The 20,871-nt window shown below is 28.7% G+C and overlaps 6 protein-coding genes across 6 annotated transcripts; 5 read left to right on the forward strand and 1 right to left on the reverse strand.

Moving 5' to 3' along the window:
• Positions 1–136: 136 nt before the first annotated feature.
• OCT59_011166 (uncharacterized protein) lies at positions 137–2,682 on the forward strand. Its single transcript, XM_066136333.1, has 3 exons — positions 137–215; positions 313–396; positions 474–2,682. Exon 3 carries the CDS (start codon positions 509–511, stop codon positions 2,477–2,479), a length of 1,971 nt encoding a protein of 656 aa, XP_066000963.1. The 5' UTR covers positions 137–215; positions 313–396; positions 474–508; the 3' UTR covers positions 2,480–2,682.
• Positions 2,683–2,784: 102 nt separating this feature from the next.
• Positions 2,785–4,526, forward strand: OCT59_011167 (uncharacterized protein). The gene is made up of 2 exons (XM_025314455.2): positions 2,785–3,080; positions 3,417–4,526. The coding sequence occupies exons 1-2, from the start codon at positions 2,843–2,845 to the stop codon at positions 4,253–4,255; spliced, it is 1,077 nt and encodes a 358-aa protein (XP_025185055.1). The 5' UTR covers positions 2,785–2,842; the 3' UTR covers positions 4,256–4,526.
• A 234-nt stretch (positions 4,527–4,760) lies between these two features.
• OCT59_011168 (uncharacterized protein) lies at positions 4,761–5,843 on the forward strand (the record flags this gene model as incomplete). The annotated part of the gene is made up of 1 exon (XM_025309080.2): positions 4,761–5,843. The coding sequence occupies exon 1, from the start codon at positions 4,878–4,880 to the stop codon at positions 5,841–5,843; it is 966 nt and encodes a 321-aa protein (XP_025185056.2). The 5' UTR covers positions 4,761–4,877.
• A 6,067-nt stretch (positions 5,844–11,910) lies between these two features.
• Positions 11,911–14,550, forward strand: OCT59_011169 (uncharacterized protein; the record flags this gene model as incomplete). Its single annotated transcript, XM_066136334.1, has 3 exons — positions 11,911–12,222; positions 12,303–12,711; positions 12,799–14,550. 3 exons carry the CDS (start codon positions 11,911–11,913, stop codon positions 14,097–14,099), a joined length of 2,022 nt encoding a protein of 673 aa, XP_066000964.1. The 3' UTR covers positions 14,100–14,550.
• A 357-nt stretch (positions 14,551–14,907) lies between these two features.
• On the forward strand, positions 14,908–17,490 carry OCT59_011170 (uncharacterized protein). The gene is made up of 2 exons (XM_025324647.2): positions 14,908–17,112; positions 17,182–17,490. Exons 1-2 carry the CDS (start codon positions 14,959–14,961, stop codon positions 17,320–17,322), a joined length of 2,295 nt encoding a protein of 764 aa, XP_025185058.1. The 5' UTR covers positions 14,908–14,958; the 3' UTR covers positions 17,323–17,490.
• OCT59_011171 (uncharacterized protein) lies at positions 17,446–20,814 on the reverse strand (the record flags this gene model as incomplete). Its single annotated transcript, XM_066136335.1, has 6 exons — positions 17,446–18,219; positions 18,290–19,409; positions 19,492–19,934; positions 20,014–20,050; positions 20,160–20,238; positions 20,303–20,814. The coding sequence occupies 6 exons, from the start codon at positions 20,812–20,814 to the stop codon at positions 17,537–17,539; spliced, it is 2,874 nt and encodes a 957-aa protein (XP_066000965.1). The 3' UTR covers positions 17,446–17,536.
• Between the last annotated feature and the right edge of the window lie 57 nt (positions 20,815–20,871).

Here is a 20,871-nt window from a genome sequence, read left to right on the forward strand (position 1 = left end):
GTTATATAATGGAGAAGCGGGCCCTATAGTCCTATACGCGAAAGCGAAGCATGGTAGAAGAAGTGGCGCAGCAATCGGCAAGTGTAACGTCATATTCAGCAAACTAAAAAATTCGAAAGAATGTATAATAATGACTGATCAATTGAAATCATTTTACCTTCGAAAGGTTTTGCCATGTGTCTAGTTTCCTTTTTAGTATTTTAACCTCAGATTGGGTACGTATATATATATCTTGATATATACAATGTGTTTTTTTTTTACGCGTAGTTACCATAAATACTTTTGCTCTTTATTAACGAGTTCTGTTTAAAGTCATTTCGAAGTATAATAAATATTTCTTTCGAAAATTTTTCAAAGAAAAGGTGATCAGGGCTGTTTAATGTTATAAAAGTTGAAGTAAGCATTTAAAAATTCGCGTATAATATTAGAGAAAATTACACTATCTCTAAAAAAATTTTTTTATTTCTTTATAGGTTTATATAAAAGTCTACTCTACCTCTTCTTCGTAATGTCTTATTCTTCAAAGTATTTTCAAGCTCCGGAAAATCCTACAATGATTACAAAAACTCAAAATGACACTAATTCTAATGAAAATTCTTCACCCTATACCGAAGCAGATATTGCAAGGTTTAGAAGTGTAGAAAAATCACTCCTTAGCAAAAAAAATACTCATCGTAACACAAAAGCATACAATTCTGCTTTCAATTATAAAAATACTACTCGTACTCCTGTCCAGAGTATTTTATCCTTACAAAATAGTTCTTTTTCGCCTGCTCGGAAGAACACTACTTCTATTCAGCAGTCTTCTGTTCAGGCTTCTGCTCAGTCTTCCACTCAATCTTCCACTCAATCTTCCACTCAATCTTCTACTCAACCTTCCACTCAATCTTCCACTCAACCTTCCACTCAATCTTCCTCTAAATCTTTTCAGATAATTGAGAATATAGAAAAAAAACGAGAATCTTTGAAATCAGAAAAAAGCTTCAGCCCATACACGCAACAAAAAAGAAAAGGTGCAGGTTATGCTTTTGATGATTGGTCAGATGAGGATGATTGGCAACCTGAATCGAAAAAAAGATATTTGAAAAGTGTTGAAAAAAATCGAAGTGTCTTAAACGAAGTGAGTAACAAAGAAGCAGGTGTGTCAGGTAATGAGGAACTTTCTGAAGAACAGCAGCGCATCTTTAACTTAGTGGTATTAGACCGAGATAATATCTTCTTCACCGGGTCCGCTGGGACCGGAAAAAGTTTTTTACTTCAGAGGATAATTACATCATTAAAAGCTCGGTACGGTAGTGAAACAGTGGCAGTTACTGCAACCACCGGCATTGCTGCGGTAAACATAAGCGGTACTACGCTTCATTCTTTTGCAGGAGTGGGACTTGGGAAGGGATCTTCAACAGAACTTATCAAGCATGTTCAAAAATCTGTCGCTGCACGTAATAGATGGAAATCTATTGATACTTTGATTATTGACGAAATATCGATGTTGGATGCAGATTTATTTGACAAGTTGGAGGTTATAGCCAGAACGATTCGAAATAATAATCGTCCATTTGGTGGTATACAATTAGTTGTAACGGGAGATTTCTTCCAACTTCCACCTGTTGCAAAAAATAGCAAATTTTGTTTTGAGGCTTTAAAATGGAAAATTTGCCTTAAACATACTATTCAATTAACTAAAATTTATCGACAAAAGGATTCTGAACTCATTGAATTACTTAATGAAATGCGTTACGGTGAAGTTTCTGACAAGTCCTTGAAGCTTCTAGATCAGTTGTCAAATGAGCCCAACTATCCTAATGACGGGATTAGACCAACAGAATTATATCCGATTAATGATATGGTGAATAAAGCAAATGCTACGGAGTTAGGCAAAATTCCTCATAAATCATATATTTACTCTTCTACTGATTGGGAGCCACTCAGGGGTGGACAACTTCATAATCTTATTAAAAATTGTCTCGCACCGGAAAGATTAGAACTCAAACGCGATGCACAAGTGATGCTAATTAAGAATTTGTCTAGAGATCTCGTTAACGGAAGTCGAGGGGTCGTTGTCGGATTTCATGATAAAGAAGATGGATCAAGTTACTATAATGGAGATGATGAAGGATTGGATAGATTGAAGGGAAAAAAATTAAGTCCCATTGTAAGATTTACAAATTCACTCGAAATGGTTATGGAAGAAGCCGAATGGACGATAACAAGTCCTGGTGATGTCGTTCTTGCTAGTCGTAAACAAATTCCACTTGTTCTTGCATGGGCAATTAGTATTCATAAAAGTCAAGGGCAAACGTTAGAAAGAGTAAAAGTTGATCTTAGTAGGGTTTTTGAGAAGGGTCAAGCATATGTAGCCCTTTCCCGTGCTACATCAGTTCACTCTCTTCAAATTAATGGGTTTAGGAAAGATAAAGTTATGTGTCATGAGAAAGTAAAGAGGTTTTATGATTCCCTAACTACTATTTTTAGCATTTAATATACATTTATTATTGATGTATGAGATAAATGTCAGATGATAGGTTCATAATTAGTTTAAAAAGAAATTGTTATTTTTTAGAAATTAATAATCGGCTTTTTTTTAATTGATGTTAATAATTCCCAAACTCTTTTTTGAGTCTATTATTAAAAATTATTAAAATTTAATAAATAAAATTTTTTCCCGCAATAATTTCAAATCTACCGAATAATTATCCGAAAACATCATTTTACATCACGTGAATTATAAGCTTACGTGTATAGTGATTCACTACTAAATAGCCACAAAAATTATATAATTTAAGCATTTCTGTTTGTAACTACCTCGTTAAAGTTTATTTTGTTTTTTTCTTAAAAACTCAAAATGCCAGAAATAACTGTTAATGTTAAAAGTTCTAATGATCAAAAATATAGTATAACGATAGATACTTCAAAAACAGTTTTAGAATTCAAGAAGGCAATTGCTGAGAAATGTGATACCGCAGCAGAAAGACAGAGGTTGATATACGCTGGTAAGGTTTTGAAAGATAATGATACACTTGAAACTTATAAAATCGCAGAAGGTAACACTGTTCATATGGTGAAGGGAGCTGTACCAGCTGGTATGTTTTATTTTATTTTATTTTATTTTCTTGTTTTTTTTTTTTTGTCAAATATTTAAAAGGAGTTGTTGTTTCAAAGAAATATTAAAAAAAGGGACAATTTCTGTTTTATGAATGAGTTTCAAATTAATTAAGACGCACATATTGTGTTAATTTATATTACTAATATTTTTTTCTTTTAGTAATTAGATTTTATTTTGTTATATTTTATTTTATTTTATTTATTTATTTATTTTATTTTATTATTATTATTATTATTTTTTTTTTTTTTATATTTTTCAATCAATTATATTAATCAAATTAATTTGATATTATGAACAATAAAAAAAATTGAAGGTACATCACAATCATCGCAACAAGAAACACGACCCCCAACTACACCAGCTACTACTACTACTCCACCAACCACACAATCTACTGTTCCTCCTGTGCAACCAAATCCATTGGAAGCATTTGGAGGATTAGGTGGATTAGGTGGATTGGGTGGATTGGGTGGATTAGGTGCTATGGGAGGAGGACTTAATAATCCATACGAAGGAAATACAAATACTGCACATGCATTTGAACAATTTCTTAACAATCCCGCAATGATGCAATACATATCGACATTGTTGCAAGATCCTCAATTTATGGAAAATATGGCCGCTTTGAATCCTCAAATCGCACAACTCGCACCAATGATGCAAGATCCAGAATTTCAAGCTCTCTTATCAAATCCTGAAGCTCTTAGAGGCATGGCATCACTTATGACACCAGGACCTTTTACTGGAGGTAATGCTTTTGGTGGATTTGGAGGGCAAACCACCAGACCTAATACTGCAACGACTACACAACCTTCTACAACCAATACAACCACCAATCAATCAGCCACAACAACAACAACAACAACGGGTACAACACCCAACAACACAGCCCCTAATTTAATTAATACAACTAATACAACACCACCATTTAATCCTCTTTTAAGTCTTCTTGCCGGTGCAGGTAATCCGAATTCTACACTTTGGGAAACTCCAGCTGCGCCACAGCAACCTCCTGAAGAAAGATTTCAAGTTCAACTTCAACAATTGAATGAGATGGGATTTTGGGATGCACAGAAAAATATTAGGGCATTATTGGCTTGCGGGGGAAATGTACAAGCTGCTATTGAATATCTATTGTCTGGTAATCTTTAACTGAATGGGAAAATAATATATATATATATATATATTTTTTTTTTTTAATATCATTGTCTTAATTTTTCATTGTAATAATTGATGCTTTTTTTTTTCGAGGTATTTAAATATATATATATATATAATTCTTAAATATATAAAATTTTCCAAAATATATTGTTTGTCAAAAATATATATATATGTATATTGATATATATTTTTTATTATTATTATTATTATTATCATTAACGGGTTAACAATTTTTTTTTTTTAATATTGTTAAGATGATTAGAATAAAAAAAAAAAACTATTGTTTTTAATATGGAAAAAAAAAATTTGCTTAGAAAAATCACGTGACAAACTTGTTATTATATCCTAATCGGGATTCTATGGAAAATCATCAAGAAGATCGGCACGTATAAAATTTTTTACACATTAACGCTTTTAGTAAATAATGCAATTGCAGAGCTCGTGTAAATATAAATAATGATATAAATAACAAGTTGGATATTCATTTTTTTCCATGAAAAATTTCTCCTTTCATCCACAAAAAAAAATTTTTTTTTTTATATTAATTTATGATAAAATAATAATATATATATATATATATATATTTTTTTTTTTTTTATGATTTTTTAAAAAAATGACATTATATTGGTTTGAAACAAGGTTTGATAAAAAATTATCACCATATCCATCGGCGAAATTAAGTCAAAATCCAAAAAAAACTGACAAAGAACAAGATCCCAAATTATCACAAGCTGAAATGGTAGAAAATATTATAAAGACCAATATTGATTCAACTACATTAAATAAAATAGAACAATATATTTCTATACCCTTAAAAACATTAATCACTCCTAGAACATCAAATCGACGTAAAACATGTAATAATATACCAAGACCACAAAATAATTTTGTCTTGTATAGAAGAAATTTACATGCTATTATTGCAAGAGAACAAGGAAGTGCTACAGCTAAAAATTTTAAATTAGTATCAAATTTAGCAGCAAAAAAATGGGCGGATGAATCAAATGAAATTAAACAATTATTTGAAATTATTGCAGATTGTGCAAAAAAAGTTCACGATTATACATATCCTGAATACGTTTATCAACCTAGAATTCATGGTAAAACTACTATGAAATTTAGACCTATGAATATGGATGAAAGCGTTTTTGAAGAATCTACTAAAGGAGGAGGAGGAAAAGTTCGTGAACCAAAATCTGTAGTTCCTTCACTTTTACTTACTACTTTTTCTTTGACTGAACCTACAACAGAAGCTACTCTTGAAAAAGTAATGAACAGGTCAAATGAAAAATCAGAAACGAAACCAAACGAATCACAAAAACAACAACAATCTAGAACAAATACGAATAATACAAATCAATTCCAACATCAGCAACATCAGCAACATCAGCAACATCAACAACAACAACAACAGCAACAGCAACATCAACAGCAACATCTACAGCAACATCAACAGCAACATCAACAACAACAACAACAACAATCTTTTATAGGTTATCTTCAACCCGTTGACGTCCCGATCAATTCTAATTCTATGATTTCTCCTTATGATAAACATATATTAAATTTGTTTAAATAGTTTTTTTTTTTAAAAAAAAAAGAAAAAAAAGAGTCTAAGATATCGTTTAGTTTTTGTTAGTAAAAAAAATTTTTTTTTTCTTTTTTTTTTTTTGAGGGAGGCGGAGGGGAAAAAATGGAAAAAAAAAAAATTTCTATTAATTAATATAACATAAAAAAAAAAATTATTCATATTATATATATATATATATATTATTATTATTATTCAACTTTCTTCTTCTTTTCTTTCTTCTTTACATATAAAAAAAATTTTTTTTGGTATTTTTTTTTTTATTCGGGACGGCTCACATTACTTTTTTCTTTCTTCTTTGTATTATGTTATTATGGGGTATTTTTTTTCCTTTAGAAAAAAATTTTTTATATATAATTGGATGAGGATTTAAAAGTAAGGTTTTTTTTCTTTTTTTTTCTTTTTAGCTTAAAGGCGTAAAGTCTTGTTTCATAAAAAAAAAAAATAATAAAATCATCCAAATTTAGTTAAAATATATAAAAATGTAGTGTTCGGTGTAATGCTTATTGCTTATATGATTCATCATTTTATGGATATTATAATCCATATATCGTAAGTAAAATCAAAGCGAAAGCAAACTTTTTTAAGAAAAAAAAAAAAAAGAAAATAAAAAAAGAAAAAAGGAAGGTAAAAAAGAAAAGTGCAAAGCCAAAAAAATAACAACAATAAAAAAAAAAAACGGGAAAAAATCGGGAAAAAAGGATCGAACATATCTAACCTAATAAAAAAAATGGTATATATATATATATATATATATATATATAAAGAAAGGTACTACAGTTAACAGTTCTACAAAAAAAATTACAATAGTTGTAAATGGTTGTTACAATATGTACAATATGAACATGAACCGAACATGAACCGAATCACATCTTTGACCCTCAACCACTGTCAAATCATCAATTTGAATTTTTTTTTTTGATCAATCAAACAAAAATCGTTAAAATTGTTAAAAAATCGGTAAGATTGTTAAAAAATTTAAAAAATTGTTGTTTTAATAAATAAATAATTTACATTAATTATTATCATTATTTTAAAATGGAAAAAAGTTCTTTAATAACGGTTAAGGGTAAAATATATGATTTTCGTTTTAAAAAAAAATAATATTTTTGGATAATTTTCGATTTATGAATATAAAACGCATGATAGAACGTATTTAATTTTGATTGGAAGTTTTATCGGAACGATTTATATCCCTTTTTGTTTTATTAATTTATAATAACTTTCCTTATATATATAATATATATTATCCTTTATAACAATTAACAAATTAGCATTATCAGGTTGTTTATTGATTTTCAATCAATGATGTAATTTAGTGAATATGAAAGCCACTTCATTTCTTAACGTATTTATAATGATTGAATGATTAAAACGAGTATATTTTTAATTGATTGAAAATATATAAATATGTATAATATGTATACGTATATATATATATATGTGTGTATGTATGTATATATATATATGTGTATGTGTATGTTGTATATATATATATGTGTATGTGTATGTTGTATATATATATATATATTATATATAATATATATATATATTTTTTTTATGTACATTATGTATATGTCATTAATGAGGTCTTTTGACCAACTTCTTATGCAATATATTGTTTAAAACGATTATGTAAATAGTGAAAACGATCCTCGTTAATTTAAGTGTTATTAAAAATGTAGTGAAACATAAACCTAACTAATAACGATTAGATCAACCAACGACAATATTATGAATTCTCTAGAAAAACGCCAAAAATATATTACGACAAACAATATTTTTATTTTCATAAAAAAAAGTATCACGCGGTAAAGATTTTTATCGCCCCAACTAAATTTTAAAATTTGTCAACTATAACAATAAAGGTAAGTGATTACCATTAGTTTGAAATATTATTATAATTATTTTTTCCCAGTTACGTGACACTTTATTTTATCGCGATTATTTTATGAATCGCGCTAATTTTTTTAAAAAAATTGTGTCATCGGTCGGTATAAAAAACTTTGTTAGGTATAGATAATGATTGAAAATGGATTGCTTATTTTTTTTTTTTAGTAATATAAAGTTTTTAAACTCTGTTGGAAAGACAAGGAAAATCTGATGTTAACATCCTGATGTAACTTAAAAGAAAAAGACCGCCAACTCCCAGACCGACGAGATAAAATGCCTAAACAAGAATTGAACTAATTAAGAATTATCTTTTTTTTTCGCGTCTTTTAGATTAAAATAATTTTTCTCCCGTTTCACGACGTACAAATTATGTATGATGATATATTAATGCTTTTTCATTCTGTGAGAATGATCATTGTTGATTGAACTTTATGTTGTGTTTTTACGCATGACTCTCACATAATTTATTATGTCGCCATTTTTTCAAAAAAAAAAAATGTATGTGTATAATATGTGTAATATAATATATAATATATAATATATAATATATGTATATAATAATTATTAGGAATTATTAGAATGAATGAATGAATGAAAATAAAAAAAAATAAAAAAAAATAAAATAAAATAAAAAGAAAAAAAAAAAAAATAATGAATAAATAAATAAATAAATATTCCCTCACTTTCCAGAACAACTTTCCAGAGAAGGGTAATCTATGAGAGTACAAACAAAAAGTAATTTCAGTTGAAAATTGTAATGTAGGTTGTCGGTACTTTGCGTGACAATATGTAAATATTTTTATATATTTTTATATATTTCTTATGGAAGATATGATAATTAAGGTTAGTTCAAGTGATACAATAATGATTATTCCCCACGCACGCGCTATATATAAATTTTTTATTAAACTTGTTGTCCCCATTTCGTGTAATTATTTATTGTTGGTTTCCTGTTGACCCTGGGAAAAAAAAATACCTTATCTTTTGTTTTAATAAAAAGTCACAATATCGTGTCAAAAAAAGGGAAAACGCGAATTTCAAAATAAATTCCTTTCCTGTTTATGGAACTATTTTAATTTAAAAAAATGAAATTTTTAACCATTTATCATCTTCAAAGAAAATAAAAAATTATATATTATTTTCTTTATAGATTTTCCCGATCTATTTTTTTTGATAAAATGATCTGTAATAAATACAAGGTTAGATTTTTATTTTATGAATCAAATCTGAAATGATTTGTTACAAGCATGATAATGATATTCATTTAAGAATATTTGTTAATCATTTTATCACACAACTAATAAAGGTAAAGCAAGATGTTTCAATTACTTTATTTGGTATTTTTTTTGTTTAACTATATGCTCAAATATGTTATTTAATAAGTTTTGTAGTAGTTTGTAGTAGTTACATATTTTGATACTATTTTGGCTGTGCAATTAAAAACAATGTCTCAGTATTGTACCGTATATAATATAATATAATATAATATAATATAATATAATATAATATAATATAATAAATAATATTAGAATTTATACATACATAAAATATAAATAAAAAATTTATTTATTATAAAAATTTTTTTTAATTTTAGTAAAAAAATATATCGTACCACATGATTGTTGGCGCGCGTGGTAAAGATTATTATAGTGCAATTAGTGCAATTTATACATGTCCTAAAATACTTCCTTTTAAATATTAGTGACTTGTTTCTTATTTCTCCTTATTATTTGTCTTTAATATTTATTGTATAAACAGAAAATGTTGTGTGTTGTTTTAATTCAGCCCTTTTGCTTTACTTTCTTTTTTTCTTACCATTTTTTTGTTTCCTTTGATTTTCTTTGAAATTCTTTAACAAACTAAGTTTTGTATTCCTTATCTAACTCCTAATTATCTCATTTATTTTCTGATTGGCTGAAATCGTTATATCCTTTTTTTTAATAAATAGGAGTGTCCTTCCTTGGATTCAGTTGGTTTCTCTCCAATCAAATTTACGTCTTTGATTCTTGAGGGACCAAAGCAAAAAAAAAAATAAAGAGCTCACACAGCTAACTTATTGCCCTTCCGTTTGTTGTGTGTCGCTTACCGCCTTGTCCTCTCTCCCATTCGACCTCCATAAAAAAAACCAACAAAAAAAACAAAAAAAAAAATTTATTATAAAGTTAACTTTCTTTCTTCGCTTCCTTTTATTTTTTTTATTCCTTTTAAAAAAGCACTTGGCCAAAAAACTTTTTTGAGTGTTTTTAACTCTTTGATATTATTTATTCATTCAAGCTTTCAGTTTTGTCGGTAATTTATCTATTTTTTTTTCTTTCTTTTTCTATTTTTTTTTTTTTTTGGTAGTTATATTAGTAGTAGTTCTTTGAAGAGCTTTAATTATTATATACTGTATAATGATATTATTTGGAAAGTCACGTCATTGTATTTGTGTACCCTATTAGTTATTTTGTGATTATTAAAATACTATATATATAGTGACGCGTCAGCCACTGAGGCTCAGATGAACATTTAGTCTAATTTATATTTATTTTATTTTATTTATTTTATTTCATTTTATTTCATTTTATTTTTAATCTCATTATCTCATTACTAATGTTATATTCTTACTTCTATTTATCTTTGCACTCTGCTTTCTACTTTACTGGTTTCTTTCCTGTGGTTTTCCAATTGTCCTAATTGTCACGCTTATTTCAATAAACCTTGTTATTGTTAAACGCGTGTTCAATATAAAAAATAGCGCCTCGGACGGAACACCTGACCAAAAGCAGCGACTAGCAAGTGATATAAAAAAAAGCACTCTTCCCAAGGATAATTCGTCCCCTCACTCCTTTGGTCGACACTTTCTGTGAGCAGTCAAATTAAGTTTGCGGAGTTCCTATTTTCTGAAACGTGCTGACGATTAACAGGAAATATATTTTTATATATATATATAATATTTATATATATATAAAATCGCAACTAAGGACTTGGTTTCAAACTTTTTAATTATTTTTATTAAAAAAAAAACTTTCCCTTGTTTTGTGTTTTTCAACTTTTTTGATTTGCTTTTTTAGCAACAAACTTATAATGTTCTAAAGTCTTACCGCATTCCCAAAATTATCTCACATATTTCGAGTTGCTCTGTTTAACAGTTCAACAAGAAACTGAGTGCCAAACCTTTTAATAAGTTATGCAAGCAAACTTCACTCCTTTCGAAAAAACAAATATTTGATTGATATTGGTATCGTGCGTGAAAAAAAAAAATTCAAACAAAAACCAACAAAACCAACAAAAAACAAACAAAAAAAAAATATATATAATTTTTTTTTTATTATTATTTTTCATTCCAAATCACGATCACTAATTCAAAATTTTATTATTTTTAATTTTTATTTTTTTTTACCGTTTGCATTATCAACTATTTCCTGTATCATCTAATCTCCCCCCCCCCCCCCCTTCATTCTTTCCAATCCTTAAGAGATTCAATTAAATAATAATTGCTTCTTTTAAATTGTAATATAATCATTTTTATACATAATATACATATTCCTTTATTATATATATTTTTTTTCTTATTTTTTTTTTATCCAACAACCCATTTATTTCAAAAGTTAACTGGCTATTGTCGGTATGGCGTATTAAAAAGAGGATTCTAAACAAAAAGATGAACATATTATTTTTACTCAACAACAACAACACATATTTCTTATCCATCGCGTTATCAACGTATTTGGACTTTAATTTTCTAATTGATCAGATCAAGCACTCTTCTTCAATCAACAAAACAACAAACCACATTTTTTCTTACTTACCTGCTTCACATCTCTACCCCACATCGACGACGTAAAGTCTGTCGAAAATCATTATCTATCTATCTATCTTGAGTTTAATTTTTTTTATCGGCCGAAATACTTCCGGAATTTGATCTCCTCATCTGTACCAAGAAAAAAAAACAATATTTAATATATATACACTATATATTAAAACTCAAGCCGGTTCTTGAAGCAAAAAAAAATACTTTAAAAATCCCTTTGAAAATCAAAAAAAAAGAAAAAAAACAGTTTAAAAAAAACCCGCAATTATAGTTAGTTATCCAATTATCTAAAAGTGTAAAATTTGTCATATATTTCTTTCTTTCTACTTCTTTCCTTTATTTTAAAAAAAGAAAAAAGGTTACGTAATAACTATGATGTTTAAAAGATCAACGTCAACTCCAATAAGGCCTGTTGCTCCTGTAATAGAAGAGCCAATTGCTCGGTATCAACAACAATTACGACCTGGACCTTTGTCATCACCAAGTATATTACCTTTTAATCTTGGATCAACTATTGCAAACCCCGTAGATGGTTCAGAATATCATTTGATCCAACCTCTTGGTAATGGTTCATACGCCGTTGTATATATGGCGCAAGAAAAAAATACCGGCAAATTTTACGCTCTTAAATGTTTATCAAAGGCTAATTTATCAGATTATCATTTAGAGATACAACATAATGAGGTAAAATATTTCATCATTGTTTATACAATTATACAATTTTGAAATATTTTAATTTTTAATAAAATAAATTGTAATTTTAGGTACGTATTCACGAGCGACTGTCACATCCTAATATAGTGAAGCTTGATCATTATTTCGAAACACCTGATTGGCTCTTCCTTGTACTTGAATATTGTGAAGGTCAAGATTTATATTATTGGCTAACACAAAATAATGATGCCAAAGATCCAATTACTGGTAAACTGTTGTCGGAAAAAGAACGTATGGCAATGGTGAAGGATGTCTTTCTACAAATATTAGATGCGGTTGGTTATTGTCATAAAAAAGGTGTGGCTCATAGAGATTTAAAACCCGAGAATTTTATTGTCATGATCAAGAATGATAGTGAATTTAAAGGCATTCAAGTTAAGCTAACGGATTTCGGTTTAGCTACTGATGAAGAAGAGTCAGTTGATTTTGATTGTGGATCTAAGCCTTATATGAGTTATGGTTAGTTGAGATATTTATATATTTATATATATATTTTTATATAGAAAAAAGGTTAATATTTAACTAAATTGAATTTAAATTTATTAGAATGTCGAAATTCTACAAATGGTACATATAATCCACGCCTAGCTGATATATGGTCATTAGGAATCATATTACTTAACATGTTATATCATCGTTCACCATGGGCTGATCCTAACCCTGAAGAATGTAAAGCATTCACTATGTTTCAACTCGACAAGTCCAACTTCTTGATGGATAAGTTTTTAACCATGCCAAGAAATGTCGCTCGATTTTTTGCTTTTCGCGTGTTTTGTAACGCAGAAGAGGGTCGAATTAGTATCAAAGAATGGAGGAATTGGCTCGATAAATTTGTAGAGAGAATATCAGATGATAATATCGAACTTGATGATGTGTTTGATGATATGTCTCAAGGATTTACTAGTTCATTATCATCAATTTCAAAAGAGAGTACTTCCTTTTCTCAGAGACAACGTGGACATGATCGTCAACAATCATGGTCAGATGTGGTTGGAGAATTTGAAAGTGAAATGACTAATAATCGTTACTCATCTAAAAAAACTTCACAAAATGTTAACCCGGTTGAAGCTAATGTAAAACTCACTAAGAAAGATAGAGATGATGAAAGTCAAGTAGAAAGTGCCAATAATAGTGACGCCGATTCTGGTTTTGGTACAGATGAAGAAGTTAATAATAATATTATAAAGAGACTTAAAGAACATGGAGGAGCGATGAGCGGAAGTTCAAATCCTATATCTGTATCTCCACCAAAAATTATCTATTGTAAACCTAAACCGTGGGGCGATTATAGATCTCGCGGACATCAACGAGAAAATTCAATAGAAAATGGTTCAACGATTTCTAATACAACAAATAATAACCATTGGACTTCTTATAATCAACGTCGTGAGCGCTTGGAACAAAGACGTAAAGAAAAACAGGAACAGACATTAAATTCTTTGGGAGCTTACAGACGTCGTGGATCATTGAGTACAGATGTTAATGACTCTAATCGTCCCTCTATTGATAATGTTACTCCTCGTAGAAGACCTCAGCGGCCTTCAAATCTGGGTCAAGAAAGTATTTATACTGCTCCTCAAAGAAGAAATGTACAAACATCTAGATCACCACCTCGTAAGCAATCGATTAATGATCTTCCTTTTACCCCTTCCCCTCCTCCTACATCTTCTAATTCTACTGAAACGATTGATACATCAAAACAACGTTCTTTGAGGTCTTATGATAAAACTCCAAAAAAAGTTGGAAAGTCCACCAAGAATCATTTGGGTAAAATGTTAGCAGGAGTAGTTATGTTTAATCGTGGTGTTAAAGTTGGCGGACAAATTGTCAATGAAAATGATGAATAATGAACAATTTGAACTTTTTACCTATTGTGCTTTTTCATTGGATCTGATTATTTTTTTTTTTTTTTTTAAGAATTATTTAAAAACGACATTGTATATAGTCCTTGGATTTTCTGATTGTTTCTTCACATATTATTAAAAGACCATTGAAATCATACTTTTACATATTAATGTTGGTAGATTCTTACTTGATGAAAATAAAAATCTGCTTTGACATTAATATGTCCAGGTTTTTTAGGTTTCTTAGGTTTCATTTGTTATATTTTTTTTTCCTTTTCCTTTATTTTTCAGATAGTAGATAAAACATTTTTTTCTTTCATTAGTTGTCCAAAAAGTGCTTTAAAAAAAAAAATTAGCAAAATTAAAAAAAAAAATTATACATATACTTTATGTTTGCTTTGTTCAGTTAAATTATATTAAAAAAAAAAATGACTCAAAATTTTAATCTATTTATACATAATTTATTGTGTTCCTACTTTCTAATATATTTCTAGTGTAAAAAGGAAAAAAAAAGGTACTGGATACCAAAAAAAAAAAAAAACCAACAAAAAAAAGCGAATTTCTTTTCTTTGAATAAATGTTGAACATATGAAATATTATATTCAAATATATATATATTAATATTATATATTTTGACCTTTATAATAGGGAGATTTTTTTTTTTCTCGTAAAAGATGTTATAAAATGTTATAAATTAATGATTAATAATGATTAATCTTAAATTTTAACCTTAATACAAGATCTAAAAATTTGACATCACGTGATATATGATAATAATGTCACTGTGCTACCATAATATCACTTTTATTTTGATGTCGTTGATGTCTACAAAAAAAAAGAAAAGAAATTGCGTTTTATTATTATGTTTGTTCCTCGAGCTGTTAAAAGACCTGGGCCAATTTCTATAAATCGGAATAAAAAACCAAAAACGGTAATTTCGTCTTCGGAAGTTCCTTCAACAACTTCCACTTCTTCGATTTCTAAAAAGGACACAGAAGAAAATTTAAATATCAGTAATCAAGTAACTGAAAAATTGGACCTCGACAAGCAAAGCAATATTACTGTAGATTTAAAAACTAAACATATAAATCACGACAAAAAAGACAAGATAACGACATGTATAGATTTAATGGCCAATGATAAACAAAACGAACCAGGCCTGAAACTTATAAATGAGCAAAATCGGCTTACAGCTCAACAAATAATTTCAGCAGAAGTTGATTGGCACATGGAAGATAACTCTGAACAAAATGTAGTCCAACAGAATGTAATTCAACAGAATGTAGTCCAACAGAATGTAATTCAACAGAATGTAAACCAACAGAATGTCGTCGAACAGAATGTAGTCGAACAGAATGTAGTCGAACAGAATGTATTCGAACAGAATGTTGTCGAACAGAGTGTAGTCGAACAGAATGTATTCGAACAGAATGTAGTCGAACAGAATGTCGTCGAACAGAATGTTGTCGTACATCAAGAAATCAAGAATCAATTAGAAAAAGTGCCTGAAGTGGATGCACAAGATTCAGGTTCACAAGAAGAAGAACCGGTGAAAGAGTATAATTATCAACAACGAGTAGCTTCTTCTGGAGAACCAATTTGCGTGATATGTGGAAAATATGGCGAATATATTTGTGATCAAACAGAACATGATGTTTGTAGTTTGGAATGTAAGAAAATAGATATTGGACGTGTAAAAAGGACATATTCTAAAATTACAGTACAAACACCAATTTCAGATTCATTTCATGTGAATCTTACAGGCTATATACCAGATGCAATTATAGGTTCTTTGGCAGATATTCAAGTACAATCAATTTTAACAAGAAATCGAATTAGTGTTCAAGGAAAAAATATTCCTAGACCAATATTAAGTTTTACGCAATGTAAGTTACCAACGAAAATGATGGAAAATTTACAAACAGAGGGGTATACACAACCGACATCAATTCAAATGCAAGCAATTCCTACGGCATTAGTCGGACGTGATATATTAGCAAGTGGACAAACTGGATCAGGAAAAACTGCAAGTTTTTTAATTCCAATAATTTCACATTGTCATTCGTTATCACAATGTTATGAAGGAAAAAATGGTCCTTATGCAATTATACTTGCACCAACAAGAGAACTTTGTTCTCAAATTGAAAATTTAGCAAAAAGTTTAATTAAAGGATTATTGAATATGAAGACTGCATTATTAGTTGGAGGTTTGCCTATGCCAAATCAAGTTCATCGATTAAAACAAGGAATACAAATTGCATTTGCAACACCGGGAAGGCTTATCGATATATTGAATCAACATAATAAAGAACTATCGATGAATAATATTCATATGTTTGTACTAGATGAAGTTGACATGATGTTTAAAATGGGATTTGAGAATCAGGTTAAAGAAATTATAAATAAATTACCTTTACCAGCTACAAGTTTACAGCGTCAAACTCTGATGTTTTCTGCCACGATTCCGGAAAATATTGAAAAACTCGCAAAATCTTTACTTAAAGATTATATTAGAATTATCGTAGGAGTTCAACAATATAAAAATGAAAATTTAGATAGTTCACTTTCGAATTTCATTCCGAATATTCCTGTTAAACAGACTATTCTTTGGGTGGAAAATAAGTCTAAAAAGAAACAATTATTTTCACTCTTGAATGATCCGAAATATTATAAACCACCTATAGTTATATTTGTAGAATCCAAGCTGGGAGCAGATTTATTATCGCAAGCTATTGAAAAGAAATGCAACGCAAGAAGTGTAAGTATACATGGTGACAAATCACAAGAAGAAAGGATGATGATTTTGCAATCATTTCTTAATGGAGAATATGAGATTATAGTATCGACAGGAGTGTTAAGTAGAGGATTAAATTTTCCTAATGTTGAAATGGTAATAAATTTTGATATGGCTACATCTGTCGATGAATATATTCATCAAGTTGGAAGAGCTGCTGGAAATGACAGTCTTAGAAACTCTGAACTTTCTTCTGGTTGGAGTATCACATTCATTAATGAGGTATGTTCATTTGAGCTAACATAATGGGATTATATAATAAATAATTAAAAATTTTTCTTTTTCTTTAAGGACCACAAACATCTGTTTAAAAAATTTGTTAGTATGTTAAAAGCACAACCAGCCGGAAGGGTGACACCATTACCAACAAAATTACTTGGACATGGATACACGTTATATGGAAATAACAAGTCATTGTCATCTAGAAAATGAAGATATATCCTTTTATGTATATGATTTGTAGTCATGATTGTTATAAGTTACTGTAACATTGTTATCTGTATCATCATTTATTGTAATTTTTTTTTTAGAGTATAGGTGTTGTCGAATAAAATTAATAAATAAGGAGATTATATAATATATATATAATTTTTTTTATTTAAATTTACGTATCAATTTCAGAATAATAATTCTTCCCATAAATCATTTAATCTTGAATTGGATCAATGAGTATATCTTTTTTACCACCACCAGCAACTAATTTAATTTTAGTATGTAAATTAAAAGGGTTACCATCGTAAGCGACAAAATTAGCAATATTACCTACATGTAAACCCTGTTTGTTTAATTTATTTCTATTTAAATTGAAAAATTTTTCTAAGTTCCAAGAAACTAAAGCAACAGCATCTTTTTCAGATAAAGCTCCCTTTGAATTATGAAGAATCCAACCAGCATCCCAAGCTAAATTTCTTGTCCAAGCAGTGTTGGAAACACCAAGAGCAATTTTAACTTTATGTTTTACAAGTATTTCTGCACCAGTAATATTTGTTAAAGGAGAACCTGTCAAAACATTTTTAGCAGTCCATAAGTCCGGTACAGGTCTTGAAGGTCTTAATACGACTGAAATATTATATTGTGATAATTGTTCAGCTAATAAATGAGCTTCTGCACCCCCAATTATAATAATTTGTAAATCGCCCCCATGAACAGATATTTGTTTTTTCAAATTAATTAAGGATGCGATTTCATCTTTAGAGTGAGTATGAACTGCTAATGGAACTAATCCTTTCGCAACCTTATTATAAATGTTTCTTAATGGGGATTTAAATAAAGCATGAATTAATATCCTACGCAATAACCCAATTTGACTTGATACCGATGGTATATAATCTAAATATTAGAATTATGATTAATATCAAATTTTTTTTAAATATTTAAATATAAAAATTATTATAATTACCATTTTTGTAAGGAGTACCAATTCTTACATGTAGAGCAGCTTCTTTTTCAATTATAGTCTCATCACTATCAATAACGGTTTGAGAACCAGTTTTAAAAGCAACAGAAATACCACTTATTACAGCTGATGATAATGGAGCCGTAATAGAAGTAAGCACACCAGCTTTATAAGCAACATTTAAATGTTTACTATCAAGTTTTAGTCCATCTATAGCTTTTATTACTCTATGTTCACTGTCTAGATCAACTATAATTGGAGCAAATCCATCTGTCGTTATCGCTTCTTGATCAATTTCAACTAATCCTAATGGTGTACCAACCGCAATCATTCCTGGAAGTATATATCCTCCATTTAAGTCAATAACTTCCGGTGAATTACTTGTAACGATATCAATAGTATTTGTGCAATTGGTGCCAATGCACTCTACCAAACCATCTTTAACTATTATGCTAATATTTTTACCATTTAACGATGAATTAGATTCAATAATAGTATCTTCATCTATAAAGACTTTTCCAATATTCTTTATAATAACGGATGATGCTGTTCTTTCCTTTGTATTATCTGTATTTTCATTATTAACATTCTTCATAGAAGAATGATTCTTTTTAGTAGAATTTGTAAGAACAGAAACAGGCGTATCAAATTGGGGAATACCGTCGATATAAACTTCTAATGGAGTAGCCCCCAAATCAAGTGGATGAGAATCCCACAAAACAATATCAGCATCATAACCAACTGTAATTTGTCCAATACGATGATTTAATCCAATTGCATTAGCTGGTACTGAGGTAACTGATGCTATAGCTAATTTCTCATCAAGTCCATAATGATGTGCTTTTGCTGCCTCAAATGCTAAATATTGTGCATTTGTTACTGGATGATCTGACTTTATTGCTACAGGTATACCAGCGTCTGCTAATATTTTCGGTGAACGCGTACTTGCTTGAAATGCTTCTTTTTTATATCCCCATAAATCTGAAAATGTTGCTATGGTAATCTGCGAACTTGCTCTTTTTATTACGTCTGTGATACGATATGCATCTAATGCATGGTGAAATGCTGTTATTGTAAAATTAAATTCTAATGAATGTCTTATCATAGTTTCGATATCAAACGTCTAAAATCAAAAAGGGAACAAGTTTTTTTAGCAACTTCACACAATATTTACACGATAAAAAAAAAGTTCACACATAAATCACCTCATAGCAATGAATATTTAATCTAGCATCGCCTCTAAATAAAGCAATTAGACTGTCATATTGTAAATCTTCGGGAAATGGGCTACTTAATTGTTCAATAGAAGATAATCTACTAGCAAAATCGCACCAATCATTTTGTTTTCTAAAAAGATTTTTTGCTTCTTCAAATTTTTTTCTAAACAACCATGCTTCTCCAAGACGTGTAGTTGGCATGCGATTTTGATACCAGTAAACTTTCTTTGGATTTTCTCCACATGCCATTTTTAACCATCTCCATTCCTTTTCTTCTTCAGGATTAATACCATAATTTATTCCCATATCTTCTACTGATAATGTTGAAACTGGTCGCATTTTTATTACATATCCCTCTCCTCCCATTAAATTTCCACTTCCTGGTAATATTAATGATGTTGTTATTCCCCCTGATGATATTATTCTAATTGCTATCATACCACATGAAAAAAGTTAATAATATGAATGTTGTTTTAGATAAAGAAAAAAACACTATTAAAGAAATTTTACCAGGGTCACTTGGATTTATCGCATCCTTTGCACGAACCTATTAAATAAAAAATTCTGATCAATTTTGTTTTTGGTTTTTTTTTTAAAAAAAAAGAAAAATAATTTAATTTAAAAAAGGAAATGATTTAATTTAATTTAATACTAACGAATGGTGTAAGTGGATCTGTTTCTTCGTTAACATCACTTGTACCTCTTAAATCTGGCCATGAGAACACTCCTGCATGACTAAAATATTTTTTAAAAAAAATTGTTTTTTTAGAAAAAATATTTTAAATAAATTATATAATACCTGTGCATATCAATTAACCCGGGAGTAACAAATTTTTTCTTTAAATCAATAATGACAGTATCATCAGTTACATTAATCCTTCTCTTCTCATCATAATCTCCTTCAAACTTAGCAATGTTACTAATGATACCATCTTTTAATAATAGATCACCGATAAAATCTCCACCAATGCCATCCAATATTCTAGCATTTTTTAGTAAAACATTTTTAGTTCCAGGAACAAATCTAGGATTTGTTTTCCTATTCTGGATATGATTGTTATCGGGTTTAATCCTTTTTATTTCTTCACATTTTGATATCCCATATTTATATGTTTCGTATGATATACCACTTGAATATTGTGTAGATTTATATGAAAACGAAGTATAATGAACATTATATATTGTATACAATAAATTAAATATTACCAATGCTAAAAAAATGGTAGAATATTTTTTCAGATTTGGTATTTTTTTATTAAAATCATTTTTAACTTGTTGGTTAACATTATTATCATTATTATATTTTGTCATTATCCCAGATTTTTTTTTTTTTAAAAAAAAACGAAAGGATATTTTTTTTTTTTCATC

Source organism: Rhizophagus irregularis, chromosome 19 (assembly GCF_026210795.1).
Source record: "Rhizophagus irregularis chromosome 19, complete sequence".
Taxonomy (NCBI): Eukaryota; Fungi; Glomeromycota; class Glomeromycetes; order Glomerales; family Glomeraceae; genus Rhizophagus; species Rhizophagus irregularis.

Coding starts and splice junctions, on each gene's coding strand:
- OCT59_011166 (XM_066136333.1), top strand. CDS start 509: ATGTCTTATTCTTCAAAGTATTTTCAAGCTCCGGAAAATCCTACAATG.
- OCT59_011167 (XM_025314455.2), top strand. CDS start 2,843: ATGCCAGAAATAACTGTTAATGTTAAAAGTTCTAATGATCAAAAATAT. Junction 3,081..3,416: donor GAAGGGAGCTGTACCAGCTG/GTATGTTTTATT, acceptor AAAAAATTGAAG/GTACATCACAATCATCGCAA.
- OCT59_011170 (XM_025324647.2), top strand. CDS start 14,959: ATGTTTGTTCCTCGAGCTGTTAAAAGACCTGGGCCAATTTCTATAAAT. Junction 17,113..17,181: donor GTATCACATTCATTAATGAG/GTATGTTCATTT, acceptor TTTTTCTTTAAG/GACCACAAACATCTGTTTAA.